This window comes from Carassius carassius, chromosome 19 (genome assembly GCF_963082965.1).
Source record: "Carassius carassius chromosome 19, fCarCar2.1, whole genome shotgun sequence".
Classification (NCBI taxonomy): domain Eukaryota; kingdom Metazoa; phylum Chordata; class Actinopteri; order Cypriniformes; family Cyprinidae; genus Carassius; species Carassius carassius.
The window spans coordinates 16,208,944-16,223,585 of record NC_081773.1 but is presented as its reverse complement, the minus strand read 5'-3'; the positions used below and the strand labels follow the sequence as shown (position 1 = coordinate 16,223,585).

At 35.5% G+C, this 14,642-nt stretch overlaps 2 protein-coding genes across 3 annotated transcripts in view; both read right to left on the bottom strand.

Annotated features, from left to right (window-relative positions):
* The window catches only part of LOC132095183 (uncharacterized), a 64,158-nt gene extending 54,757 nt beyond the window's left edge, over nt 1-9,401 (bottom strand). Inside the window, exons 1-3 of the mRNA XM_059499981.1 lie at nt 9,378-9,401; nt 2,666-2,795; nt 2,067-2,225 (exon numbers count right to left, since the gene is read on the bottom strand). Coding sequence (XP_059355964.1) covers nt 2,067-2,225; nt 2,666-2,795 — 289 coding nt within the window. The 5' untranslated portion in view covers nt 9,378-9,401. The remainder of the gene's footprint in view (nt 1-2,066; nt 2,226-2,665; nt 2,796-9,377) is intronic.
* A 2,428-nt stretch (nt 9,402-11,829) lies between these two features.
* LOC132094713 (tRNA wybutosine-synthesizing protein 5-like) lies at nt 11,830-14,379 on the bottom strand. Of its 2 annotated transcripts, XM_059499369.1 has the most exons (8): nt 14,117-14,366; nt 13,887-14,041; nt 13,730-13,799; nt 13,360-13,404; nt 13,039-13,176; nt 12,607-12,694; nt 12,351-12,467; nt 11,830-12,195 (listed from the first exon to the last, which is right to left on the bottom strand). In XM_059499369.1, the coding sequence occupies exons 1-8, from the start codon at nt 14,195-14,197 to the stop codon at nt 11,909-11,911; spliced, it is 981 nt and encodes a 326-aa protein (XP_059355352.1). In that variant the 5' UTR covers nt 14,198-14,366; the 3' UTR covers nt 11,830-11,908. The 2 variants fall into 2 exon arrangements, with proteins under 2 accessions (XP_059355352.1, XP_059355353.1); XM_059499370.1 differs by lacking the exon at nt 13,730-13,799 and having other exon boundaries at nt 13,887-14,036; nt 14,117-14,379.
* Between the last annotated feature and the right edge of the window lie 263 nt (nt 14,380-14,642).

The following is a 14,642-nucleotide window of genomic DNA, read 5'->3' as shown; positions in this document are numbered from 1 at the left end:
CTTGCCTAAAATAAAATCTATGGATAAGAAAAAAAAAAGAAAAAAAAGAAAGAAACACACTTCATGCATTGCACCATACTAATTAATTTTTTTCTTCTAGATAAATGTGCACTATTGATGAAAAAAAAAAACGGGAAGAACCCAGACCAGACACAGACGTTACGTTCAGGCAGCCAAACCCTTACGAAAAATAACCATGGTTTTATTATAGTAAAACTGTAGTAACCCATGGTTTTTTGGCGTGTTGACTACCATTTGTATAACCACAGATTTACTACAAATACCATGGTTAAACTATGGTTAATTTAGCAAAACCATGGTTAATTTGTGGTTACCATGGTTTAACTATAGTAACCATGGTTTTTTGGTTTTATTTGTAGTAAAACCATGGTTAATTTTCATAAGGGAACTGTAAAAGTTGCAGACGTAGACGTCACGTTGACGTCACGTTCACAAACTCGAACTTTAATGTGGCAGACGTGACGTACAGCAGACGCAGACGTCACGTTCGGCAGACGTAGACGTCACGTTCCACAGACGAAGACGTGACGTTCAGTGAGAAGAGTGCATGTAACAAAGTCATATTAAAGAGCTCGTCGGAACGCCATAGTTTTTAACTCTTACTCATGCGGTGCGGACGCGCCTGTTTTTGCTTCCATTATGAGCGCGCATACCGCGCTCCTACATTGGAAATAACGAACTTGAGCGCGCAAAAGACACTATATGTGAACGGCCCCTTAAAAGAAAGCCCGCTGCGAGACAACAGTCACAAACCACCGGACTACCCCGAATCAGCTCCAGATCTCTGGAAACCATGCTAAACCATAGCAGAACCCTGACTACATTTTATGGTTTGTGATGCTAAAGAACATTTCATGACATCTCAGACAACCTGTAAATTTGTGGCTACTGTGGTTTAATTATAAACGCTATCGTAAACTCATATTTACCATAGTAATATAATTTTCTTTGCCTCTTTATTTTTGTATACTGTAAAAACTGAATAAAGGTTAAAATATTATATTAGAAGTTGTACTTATATTTTTTTTGTAAAGTTATCCAAAGGATTCATTAGCTAATCAAAAAAAGAACATTACATTAATTATTTATCGTAATAAAAATAATCGTTAGAGTAGACGACTAAACGAAAAAATAATCGTTAGAGTAGTCGACAGAGAAAATAATCGTTAGTTGCAGCTCTATTCCACTGTGTGGGTTTCTGCTGACATCTGTTATTGTAGTAATACCCTTTGCTACTCCTTTCAGTCTTTTGCTGCTTTTGGATCTTTTGCAAAGTACCAGAGTATTCTGTGATGCATGCACCTTTTACAAAGACAAATGTGCCAGATTCCAGCCTTGCTGAAGCACCCTCAAATCATTACAAAATGGGTGCGAGACACTTTTTTGAACAGTCCTCTGTGTGCACTTCACAGCAACTGCCATTTGCCATTCTTTTTGTAGGTCACTTGATGTCATCATATGAGTTACATTAGAATGAGTTGGCAGTCATCTCAGTCAGTGAAGAGTTATTTTTACCATGTACAGATCTGTAGCTTTGTTGTCCCCAATGTCTGCAGCTTGACCTTGTTCTTATAATCTGCTGTTTTATGGATGGAAGCAATCTGACGCTCATCCTTCTGCCAGTAAAGCCAAAATTGAACCCTTCTTTTCCTCACTCAACTTTTCTTTTCAACTCTTTTAGCATAGTAGTTATTTGATTCCAGTTACTTGCACTGATTTTGCAATCAAGCTGGTCCTATTACAAGAGGTCCCTTTTTTTTCACCTTAAATAAGATTTGGTTTAGATAATTACCTAATTAGTACTTCATTAAGCAGAATTAGTTTTTGCCTATGTTTGGAATTTAACAGACACTGGAATGAAATGTTTGCCAAACATGTAGAGATACTGATGTAGAAGAAATTGGAGTGGTCTCTTAATTTTTTCCAGAGCTGTAGTTGCATCTTGCCCTGACACCTCTCAGTACCCTTATTATTGTGGTTGCATAACTGTCTGTTAGCATGAAAACAGTTGTATTGTTTATGAAGTGTGTAAAATAAAGATTTACCTGTGATCTCTTGTATCCCAGGACATTTTGGAAATCGGTAGGACATAAAAAATGAATCAAGTGACTTTGTTACAGGCATTCCTTGTGTTTCTGGATTGACAATCCTTTTTAAGTAGGCAACCAAGTTGTCATACCGGGTCCTCTCTGTTTGTGAAAAATCTTTTGAGAAAACAGAAAGAACATTACCAGTAATATTGTTACTATAAGTTTAAACTCCCCATTTAGAAATTACCTATCATCCTTTCAGTGATTCTCTTTGACATAAGTATGTAAAGTTGCACAGTGTTGCAAGAAAGATTCATGTTGCTCACTTTCTGGAGAAAAAAGGAATGTAATAGTGCATTATCAAATAATTGATTTAACCCTTTATTTGTAATTATTCAATTATTATTCTTAATTATTCAGCAAATTGTTACATTTACCCCAGCTTACATACCCCTTGGCATGGCTGCAATATGCACCTATTTTGCCACTAGTGCTCCTCTTTTCTATAGATAAAATGGTCCTTGTTGTATATGTTCATGCATTATGTCCAAATAATAGATATTAAAATAATAGATTTAATTAAGAAAATAAAAACTTGAGAATAAAACTCATACCCATATCTTTTAAGGTCTTATCATTGACACTGTCCAAAAAATCCAGTTCTTCTTCAATCCCAAGTTCAATGAATTTTTTGTAGTATTTATCCAGTCTGAATTTATGAAGTACATTGAATATTTTTTCCATCTGAAACACACAAAACATATAAATCTGTAGGATGCTTCCTGTTAAAAATATATCAAAAACATATTTTTTGTGAAAAGGTTAAATAAGCAGTTTTTCATAGGAAGTACTGAGTAATGTTAGTGATCTTTACCACTCATGTTTAGGTCTATTAGAGAAGCTGTTATTGTCATGGTTGGCAAACAATCCTGCCCCAAACAATTTGCCAGACATAGTTATTAATGAAGTGTTACTTATTAGAAACTTTATGTATTAAAAAAAAAATTAATTAAAATTAATGGCTCTACTGTTTAAAGTAACTTATGTTGAACAAAAACTGTTTCTTCAAAGAAGTTCAAACGAAGCCTAACATGGCCATGAACCCAGTGCAGACGAAAGCCGTTCTCACTCCTCTATACTGAATTGTTTTGCATTTGATTTTTCTGTACATCACTAGAGGCCAGTTGTTCAAAAATCTCAATCTGCATCAAAATGATCTGTATTTGGAAATTCCATGTTTTGCTCTCCAGGATCAGGTAATTCATCTTACATTTATGCTGGTTTTTCAAAGCAAAACTGGATTGAATCACAATGACTGAGATACACCCAACCCCAATCCCAAACCCACCCACCCCCACACACATCTGATTAAAAAATTAATGAAATAAACTGTTACAATTGTTATTTCTTGCACTACTGTCTGTACATCCAGAGTACTGAAGGATCCATTTGCACACTGGAATATTTTTCTATGCACTTTTTTTTTTTAATGTCCATTGCACTATTGTTTTGTATAGCTTAATGTATCGCTTACATATCCATTTGTGATGTACATATGTTCAGTTTCTGCTTATAGTGTACATACACTTATTACATAATCCATCTGTATAGTATGTTCATAGTACACCTATCTGTATTTCATGCTGATAGTATCTAATATATAAATGTGGGCAAAAAATAAATAAATAAAATCAGTTGATAATAATATCTAATTTGTGTCCCTGCTTTGCAAAAAAAAGTCTTAGTAAAGGGTGCTAAAAAATGTAAGTTTTAAAGTGCTGCCATGAAAACGAGAGAGATGTACATAACCATCAAACTCTATTAGTCTGAGTCTAAATTATTTAGTAATGTTAAATTAAATGAATGAATTCAGTGTAGAAAGATGAATGACACAATATGAAGAGAAAATTATTAATATCCTTTCTCTAATATCATGTTTTATGTGTATATGTTATGTGTGAATATTACCAAACTACCCACATATGTCTGTATTAAATAAATAAATATTGATAAACACGTCTTTGGTATGCAATTAAATGGGTGTCTTGTTCATTTGTATTTATTTTCATATAAAAGCAATAGTCTAGATGGAAATAGGGGTCCACGCGCACCCCCCATTCCCCCCCAATTTAATGGAATGGTTATTTTTGACATTTGACAACATATTGACCTTATTTCTGGACAAAAATAGAAAAAAATGGCCAAAGATGTGTAGAGGATCAACTATTTTTTCGTTTTCTCAAGCGCATAGGGTGATTTTTTTTCCACAACCTGTTATTTCTTTATCATTCAAGTGTCTATTTTAAGATTAAATTGGGTACCAAGCTGAAATGATGTCCAAAATGCTTTATTTTTAACCCTTTGCACCAAACCCGAAAAATCTAAATATGATATAAAGTGGCATAACTTTTGATGTAAACAACTCACAGAGACAAATGGACACATTTTTCAATACAATTCTGACCCCAGAAATTGTTATTTGTCATGTTTTATAACATCTTGACTGTGGTCAAAAAGAGCAAAAGAAAGTTCATTTGACAGCGTTTTTATTATACTTAGCAGCCTGAAATAGGGTTTATTTGAACCTTTTACTTCACCTATCCTGAACCTGAAGATATTTAAAATAGTTTTACTTTTGAAGTTAATATAACAAAGCAAATTAACTTAAATGAAAAAATAAAATAAATAAATAAATAAAAAACTACAGAAAAAATCCAAAAAGGTCCAAAAAGTTGACTGAGAAACTGCAAGTATTTGAATTTTGGGGCTTTGCAGTTGGCAGTTGGTAGTCGTCGGTTCTTACCTGCAGATCGCCATCTCCCACTGCTCTCTCTTTTGAAAAAATTTCAGTAAGTATTTGAAACTATAATTAAGATATACCTTTGTAGTCATAACTTAAAGTGTTTTTTCAACAGTTTTTACTATAATCACAGGCTTTCGGAAATCTGTATTCTTGACTAACAGTGTTGGTAGCTTAGTTGGGTGGGGGATATGAGATATGAGACTCTGTGAAGACGTCAGTTCACCATACCACATGAGGGATATTTGTGAACAGATTCCATTGAAATTAGAGGTCTTGTCTTTGGATACAATTGGCTATCACCAATAATGCTATAAAAGCTTTACAGGGAAAATAGATCGTTTACAAGTGTCAAAGGCTTCTACATCTGGTGAATCATTATCATTGAAAAGGGACTCTCTGCGCCATGTCAAATTATGGTCAGTTCAATCTGAAGGAGCTCCAAGAAAGTGTTCCTTCTTGTTACCCAATCAGTGCATTTTCTGTGACAAATCAAACTCCAAGTTCAAGGGCAAGACTGAAGAGCTTACAAAGTTTCAGAGTTGGAAACACAAGGAACCAGCCTGGAAAGTAATTGAACCTAGGGCACAGGAATTAAAGAAAGAGGCTCTTTATCGCAAGGTGAAGGGCAAGGACCTTTTTGCAATGGAAGCTAAGTATCATCCATCATGAAGAAACAACTTCAACACAGAGTACCAAACCCATGAGCGAGGAAGGGAGAGAGTAGAAAAGGCAGCAGACAACACTGACAGCCTGCAGGCCCAGAAGATAGCAGCACATAACAAGTCATATGTGGTAAAGGATTACATTCTTAGGAATGTGATTGAATGCAAAGAGGTTGTCCAGCTAAGATCCATGTGCAACTTGTACACGAAGACATTGGAAAATCAAGGTTTTCCTAATCCTGAATACCGCAGTGAGAAATTGACAAGACGGTTACAGGGAGACAAAGACATTAGTTGATCCTCTACACATCTTTGGCAATTTTTGGCAATATGTTGTCAAATGTCAAAAATAACCATTCCATTAAATTCCTGGGGTCAGAATTGTATGGGAAAATGTGTTCATTTGTCTCTGTATGTTGTTTACTTCTAATGTTATGCCACTTTCTATATCATTTTTAGATTATTCGGGTTCCGGTCGGGTGCAGCAAAGGTTTAAAAAAAGAACCCCTTGGGACATTATTTCAGCTTGGTACCTGGCAGATTATGAAAATAGACACTTTAAGGATTTTAAAAAATCAGGTGGCATAAAAAAGCCGGGGGGGTGCGCGTGGACCCCTATTTCCATCTATAGAACTTGAATTACATCCAGTTTATTAGCACTACTGTGCAAGAGCGTGAATCCCGCAATAGCCATCTTTGATCTCACAGATGTCAGATCCACTAAGAGAAGAGAGATCTGTCCGGCTTGCCTGCGCTTTGTTCACTTCTCCTCTTACTGCAGCCAGCTCCTCTCGCATACATTTCAGGCGAGGCAAGGCGCATCTCAAACAAGCCTAATGGTTCATCGAATCTTAGGCTTGTTCGGCTTAAAGCGCATTATTATAATTATAATAATTATATAAATTATAATAATTATAGCTAAATTAATTTATATCCTAGTAATTAATTTTCCTTCTTGCGAGGATAAAACAGACCGGCTTCAAGGACGGGAACGTAACGATGTGTGCGTGCACTTGAGTCTCATTTTCAGTTTTGTTTGTTGTTAGACCAAACCCACAAGTAGTTTTGCTATATAGTCTAGGCTACTATAAAGCGCGAAAAAAAAAACTGTGGACTTAGTCTAACAACAAGTAAAAAACATTACACGTTTAAAAAAACAAAAACAAAGTTTAGCTTTACCTTAATAAGTCAAGTCTAAACACAATTTACATATAGGCCTACTACAGGCTACATTTCATATAGACCTACTGTATTAATAGACTTAGCAAAGTCTACATTTAAATTATGTTTTAATGTGCCTGCAAAATACAAATTCTAACAAGCTCAATTATATAGCAAATATATAGGTAACATTTAGACACACCTGTACGATGACTTTTTTTTTTTTTTACCTTGTCAAGCTGATATCCCACGGTGTCGAGGTAAATGAAACTGTGCAGGTGTGGAGAATTTATAAGTTTCAGTTTCTCAAAAAGGGTGGAGCTGTTGACTCGAAAATCAGGTAGTTATAGAAAATAGAGAGTAGCCCAGGGACGTGCGGTCAGGGTAGGCAGGGTAGGCAGTGCCTCACCAAAGGAAATGTTGACATTACATTTATTAATTCCAAGAGCTTTATTAATTCACCACATTATTAATTGCATTAATTTTATTCCAAATATTATTTTTTGTAACACAAATTTTCAGGAATACACATAATATACTCATTTTGCCATTGTTTGCTCCTAAAAACCGTTGTTTCATGTGAGCGGTGCCTCTTTGGTCCATAGAACGTAGTTTATGTAGATTTGCGCATGCGCAGTCAGTTCTCATGCTGTCTTGAATTATCAACATTGAGGCAGAGACCGAGCTTGCTTCATGTCACGTGATCTACTCGCTCTGACTCAATCCGCGCGCTTCCCGAATACTAGCATCTAGTATACTTGCGTGTCGGTGTGTGCACCTAGCAGTTTGTAGGAGCGAATAAGCTGTTTTTGTACTTTAAAGCTGTACTGCTGACGCAATGTTTTCTGACTGTAGCGCCGTCACCAGACCAAAAGTGTGTGCGCCGTGGCTGTCTGTGCGCGTTTGCGCATTTTGATGGAGTGACTAGGCTGCCGCGCCGCCTCCTTCTCTGTGTCCCGCACAAAACATTTGTTTGTTGTATAAGTCATAAGATAGATGTGTCCATTAATTTGATTATTATATTTGATTGTGCATTAGCCTCACATGACTGACTTTGCTGAATGCAGGCAGCGATCTGATGATGCCTGATGTGAACTTGGGTTGCTAAATTAACTGAATGAATATATGAACATATATTCCACACATTGATAGGTCACAGCCTACCCATGACAAGATTTCACCGCACGTTACTGGAGTAGCCTTACTACGCGATACACAAATTATATAGGCTATTAACTAATTATTAAGGTTCGCTAGTTGATGCACCTATAAAATTACTGGATTAATTACAGGAATAAAATTAATTGGATTGCTGCGATTAGTTATCACGACTAATGTTGAACATCTTTTATTTTTAAATGCTGTTTATTTTTTATTTGTTTATGTATGTATGAGAAAAATGAAGTGTGGACATTCGACTGAATGTACTTGCCAAGGTGGAGTCTAAAATACAAGTACTTGCACTTCTGTCTCTGCTCTTTACAAAAATGACCAGAACACCCCACCTCCCTGTAAACTGCTGCCAGTGTCATTCTCAGAAAACATTGAGATATCGCTCTATAGTGAGAGAAACAGAGTTATAAAGAGTCTTCTTATCTGTCCCTCTGTGGTAGTGGAGGGGGCCTATAAATGTTACGAAAAACAAAGATAAAAGAAAACATTGCTTGACCGTGTAGTGAACAGACAATAGTGGCAAAGGGAAAACTATAGGATGTTTAAGATGAGAGAAAAACCTAAGAACGTACCAAGACAAAAGCTAAGGAAACCAAGACGCAAGACCTCATACAAGAAGTAGTGAAACTTTAAAACATTGACATAACTCAATAGTCATTCATACAGTAAATGAGGGCAAAAAAATAAATAAAATCAGTTGATAGTAATATCTAATTTGTGTCCCTACTTTAGAAAAAAAAGTCTTAGTAAAGGGTGCTAAAACAATATAAGTTTTAAAGTGCTGCCATGAAAACAAGAGAGAGAGAGATGTACATAACTATCCAACTCTATTAGTCTGAGTCTAAATTATTTAGTAATGTTAAATTAAAGGAATTCAATGTAGAAAGATGAATGACACAATTTAAAGAGAAATTAGTTCTAAGAAGCATTGTTCTAATCTACCGTAGGTTAATCTTTATGTGAAGACACTGTCCTACATTTAAATGAAATAATTATAAATGGTAATAACATAAAATATAGAAATAAATAATGAAAATTAGAGTATTATCATGAAAAGGCTCACTTACATTTAAAGTCTATTTATATACTACAGAGAATCAGGTCTTTGTATTTCAGAATATTGTACATTGTACTTCAGTAAAAATATCTGACAGCCATTTCTAAGGCATGGTAAGGCTAACAGGAGTTTATGAGGGAAATGCAGTTGTCATGACTTTTTCATCATATAATTTTTTTAGTGTGTATAAAGCAAGAAAAGATTTAAAAAAAAAACTGGGTTTGGTCTAACAAGAAGTAAAACCCTTACAACAAACGTTTAGCTTTACCTTAAGTTAAGTCTAAACACAATTTACATAGACTACAGGCTACATTTCATATTGACCTATTGTATTAATAGACTTAGCAAAGTCTACATTTCAATTATGTTTTAATGTGCCTGCAAAATACAAATTCTAACAAGCTCAATTATATAGCAAATATATAGGTAACATTTAGACACACTGTATGATGACTTATAATTTTTTTTACCTTGTCAAGCAGATATCCCACGGTGTCGAGATAAATGAATCTGTGCAGGTGTGGAGAATTTATAAGTTTCAGTTTCTCAAAAAGGGAGGAGCTATTGACTCGAAAATCAGGTAGTTATAGAAAATAGAGAGTAGCCTTACTACGCGATACACAAATTATATAGGCTATTAACTAATTATTAAGGTTCACAAGTTAATGAAAACTTAATAATGTTACGGATCACTCGGGAGGCTGAGGAGTAACAGACAGAATGGTTTATTGAACAGACACAAGCAGAGGAGCAGGTAGTGTAGGGTGGAGTGAGGGATGGATCCGTGCAGGCTGGGTGAAGATGTCAGAGGAGGAAGGTGAACCACACACACGCACGCACACTGGGGATCTGGATCTTCGGAGAATCGCTGATGAGAGGTAAGTAGAAGAAGAGTTAGTCCTTAGAGTTAGCATACAGGTAAGACCTTGTCGCGAACGAGACCGGACATCGATTGAGTGCGTGTGTGTGGTTTTTATAGTGCTGAGGTGATAGGGTGGTGATGAGGATCAGGTGGATGTGCTTAGTATTCCGGTGAGGGCGTGCGTAGTTATTGCGTGCAGGCGGAACCTGGCGTGTTTGTAACAAATAATGAATGAATGTAAAATCGCAATAAATAAATACTTTTTATATAAGATCAACTAAAAAAAAAATACTAAAGACATGTTATTCATTTACCTGCATGTCATGTGACAGTTAACCCACATCAAAGAACTATGGACAATAACCAGAAATGTGTAATTAAATCGTTCATATATTATCTTTAAATCTTTGGGGCAAATATTACAACAAGTAAACATTTTAGGTTTTATTTGAGCAAATTTTTGCAACACACATTCTAGAGCACTGTATATTTTACTCCCATTTTTTGGTGTTTTCAGTGTGTTACAAGTTTTAGAGAAAAAAAACTAACACCATTTTTGAAACAATTTGGTTACACTTGATTTTAAGGTGTCCTTGTTAAAGTGTAATTATACATTCAAGAACAGAGTAATATAAATGAACTACATGTACTTACTATATGTTTAGAGTTAGGATTACAGTGTCTGTGAACAGCAGGGGCGTAGTTTATGGGGGGGAGGTAACCCCCCCAATATTCAAATCCAGTTACAACCCCCCCAATATTTCAACATGAAAATCACAGTAGATCAAATGAAAAATATAATATGAAAAAAAAATAGAATTCATTTATTTTGTAAAAATAATTTTGTTCCTAATCAATTATGAGTATGTCATAATAAATCAGACAAAAAATACTCCCCCTCCATTGAACCGATTGGTAACGCCCAACCAATGAGTCGCACTTTCACCAAAACAAGCGAGTGGTGTTTGAATGGGAGAGCACACGGTTAATGTTAACGCCAAAAATGAAGAGAAGCGCTGCACAGTGGACTATATTTAACTGCTGGTCAGAGAGGGATGCAAAAAAATTAAAGCATGTACTGAGAATGAGGTATGAGAATATTGTGTAATAGTTAGTACACACCACATATATTTTAGCTAGCTAATCCATTGCAATGTATTTAGCTATAACTATCAGTATAACAAGTTACCAAAGCAGCTGTCTGTTTTGCTAGTATATTTTTCAATAGTGTCTGTAATTATCAACGACAAAAGTATTCACATCGGTGTTTGTTTTCTTACTAAATTAATCTGACTTTTGAACGAATTAAGTGAATTAACGATTTAAAACAGTGAAACAATGCCGCCTACTGGCGATTTCAATACTTAATTTCTTTCTTATGATAATCTCTACTATGTTAGAATTTTATGAATGATGATTATACACAAATTTCATAACGTTATGAGGTGTATAATCTCTTAACATGTTTTTATAACAGATTCGAGGTAAATATAGCTGCAGGGTAGAAAAGTCAGCAGAGGGAGAGGAGGAGCAGGTGATCAGGTAAAGAAGATGCCATTCAATCAATACAATAAAATAAAATAAAATAGGAAACAGTATAGAAAAACAGCAGTTTTGTAAAGTTAGGCTATACATTAATGCCTTTAATGTTTTAAAGATGTGTTTCCCTTTAGAAAAAAAATTAAAATGCATTAAGGTGGAATGTAAAAATCTTAAAATAAATGTCTAAATGTTGTCTCTTTCATATTTATATATGTTGAATTTGTAATCAGTTAAAGCATGTTGCCAGATAGATAGATAGATAGATAGATAGATAGATAGATAGATAGGAAGAAATAAATTATCCAATAACAATACACATAAAAAAAAAATTTTTTGAAAAAAATAACTGGCAGCATACAACGTTCAACCCCCCCAATGTTCAAACCAAATCTACGCCCTTGGTGAACAGTGAACTGTTTCCCAATAATTGCACTAATTGCATAACTGCACGTACTCCAGAATAGTTGGTCTGAGACCATGCTTTAAACCAGCAGTATATTATTATATTTATAAATTAATTTTTTGGAAAGAAACTAAAATGTCTTTATTGTCATTCTCAAACTCTATAGCTGCATTTCAGTGTAAACAGTGAGAGAACTATGTTGTGTGTAAATTTCCCTGTGATGCCTCCGTAGTTTGCCTAAGGTAGGCCCGGTTTTGAATCCGCAGCACCATGCAACGAGCATAGAAATCCTGATAATCAGGTGGCAGTTCTTCTAAGATGCCTAAAGTCCTCTCTAGTGACTGCAGGGCTCGAGAGGCTGCTACTGGGTCTTTGTTTCCATATGGATCTTTCTTATCATAACTCTCAGGTGGCAGATGTCTCCAGAACACATTGACACCAACTCCAAACTGGAGAGCCAGGGTATTGTGAAACCAAAGTGCTGAGGAAATACAAACAAAAGTAGTTTTTTTTCTGAATGCAGTTCAGCACTACTTCAGGATAAGAGCACTCAGATGTATGTGAGGTTCACAATGTTAAAAGTATAGAATTCTATAATGGTGTATAATTAGTTGGGCTGGTTTAAGAATAGAATACCTGGAATGAAGAGCAGGTCTCCTGGTTCCAGAATACACTCATAGCGACTTGCTTTCACAAACTCAGGATAACGCTGCAGATCAGTTGTGTCAATGTCCAAAACTTCAGACTTGTCTCCTAAAAAATAATGTCACAATTAAAGTTACAGTGAATTAGCAAAATAACATTCAGAAGAAACTTTACAAAATGACTGTCAATATATGCATTATATACATAACACATCCTAATAGTTAAGAAACTTTTTATAAAGTACTACCTGTGAGGTAGAGATAAAGGGCATCTTTGGGGCTGTACAGAACAACACGTTTCCTTCCTGTAACTTGAGCCAGAAGGTTGTCCATTACCTGATGGTAAACAATAAAATATCAAGAATGGTTAAAAAAAAAAAAAAAAAAATCACAGTGACCCAAACTTCTGAATGGCAGTGTAGATTTTAGCCAAAAAAGTGACAGATGCTATTCATTCAAGATGTTAATAGAAGCATGATGCTAATTTTGGTATGGGTAAATTGAGCAATGATGAGAGAGTTAGTGTAAATAAAAACCACTGTTAACAAGGTTGGATATGTATACTTAGTGTGAAGGGAAATCGCATAAACAAAGATATTCAAGTGAGCAACATTTCATTAGCTTGTCTGTAAAAAAAAAAAAAACCTGACCAGTATCCCCTATAGACATGGAGAACTCACATCGTAGTGTGTCCACAGCTGCAGACCAGGAGAACTGATGCGAAAGACACTGGAGAAAAACTGCTCTGGCTCAAAGAACTGGGGTATATCGAAATCCTCTGCCAACTCAGGGAACTGCTTCCTTAAATCAGCTGGTTCCTGAAAGGGGAAGAAATCAATATTAATGTGTAAAAAAAAAAAAATTATATGAATAAATATAATATATATATATATTACAGCCATTTTATAGTGAATATGCTGCCACAATGCAGCCTATATTCAAATTAAACTATAGAGTCCAATACAGGCACGATATTCTTTACTAAGAGTAACTTAAGCTACCTTACGAACATCTTCTCCAAGTGAGCGCAAGTAGTAGCTTTCATCCTGTTGGGAACAAGAAGACCTATTTTAGAAGTTTTCAACCTGTGGGCCATGACTGTTACAGTAGGAAGCCCATTAATTATTATTAATAATAAAAAATATATATTTTGTTTACATAGGCTATGCGAAAATATAGTCCAGTGGTTCCCAAGCGTTTTCAGCTCATGGCCCACACACACAGCCCAAAACATGTTTTCTTTTGCCTTAAATGTGCAGCTAAACGTATCTGTACTAATTTAGCATAAATGGCACAAACTATTTGTCAAATAGAATGTTAAAATCAAAAGAATCAAAAAATACTTTAAAATTTACTTTTTAAGGTACTAACCTCACTAATGAAGAAATCTGAGTGCTTTGCCTCTGCAGCTCTCTGAATGAACTTGTCAAATGGCAGAGTCCTGAAATACAGAATTATGTTCTGCTTCCACAGTTTTGTTTAAGGCTTAAGGAATATAAATAAGGGATTCGTGCTGAATCACACACACCTGTACACAAAGTTCTTGTGCAGAAAGTCCATCCTGGGCTCTGGGGACACGTGCACTTTGACCTCGCGGTCTCCCCCCTTCTGCGCGAGATAACTCACCGTCCACGCGCGCACACTGGGCCCCAGGGGCACGCGCTTCAGAACCGCTGGTCTACGCTAAACAAGACACGTGTGATTCATTTACCACAACACAGCAATAAGTGGCTGTTTAATATAGAATACAAGAGTTACCAGCGGATATATGTCCCTCAAGAAAGTCTCTCTGTCCACATCGGTGTACACGGGCACCTCCAGCTTTTCCTGACAATCCATTTCTGACAGTTTGAAGTTTACTCTCCATTCGCTAACATCTGCTTCATTCCGCCTTCCTTTAGCATATAATGATGATCGAAAGTCCGACTCGTTTTTCGAGTCGACTCTTTTAAACAGTTTGTTTCAAAGAACCGAATAAAAAGTCAAATGAATCTAAATAACCCACGTTGTTATTTATTGACAATATATTGTTGTTTATTACGTTTTACGAAGTGTTTAAATCATGGATTAAAATAAATTGTTTTAAAGTAAATTGTTGACCCGAGAACTCATCAGACCAATTCAGTCAATTGATTCATTGAAGCGAACCGACTCATTCGTGAACAAATCAAGACTTAGTTATTAAAAGCACGTTCTTAACGTATTCTTTTCACAAACAACACATATAGTATACATTTAATTAAGAATTTAAATAAAGAGTGAGTCTACTTTGTCTGAAAAATAC

Bases quoted from the DNA above. Each gene is read 5' to 3' on its own strand.
- LOC132094713 (XM_059499369.1), bottom strand. From the start codon at position 14,197: ATGGATTGTCAGGAAAAGCTGGAGGTGCCCGTGTACACCGATGTGGAC. The intron at 13,405-13,729 runs GTTAGTACCTTA...TGTTCCCAACAG, and splicing joins CAGATTTCTTCATTAGTGAG to GATGAAAGCTACTACTTGCG. The intron at 13,177-13,359 runs GTAGCTTAAGTT...TTCCCCTTTCAG, and splicing joins TTGGAGAAGATGTTCGTAAG to GAACCAGCTGATTTAAGGAA.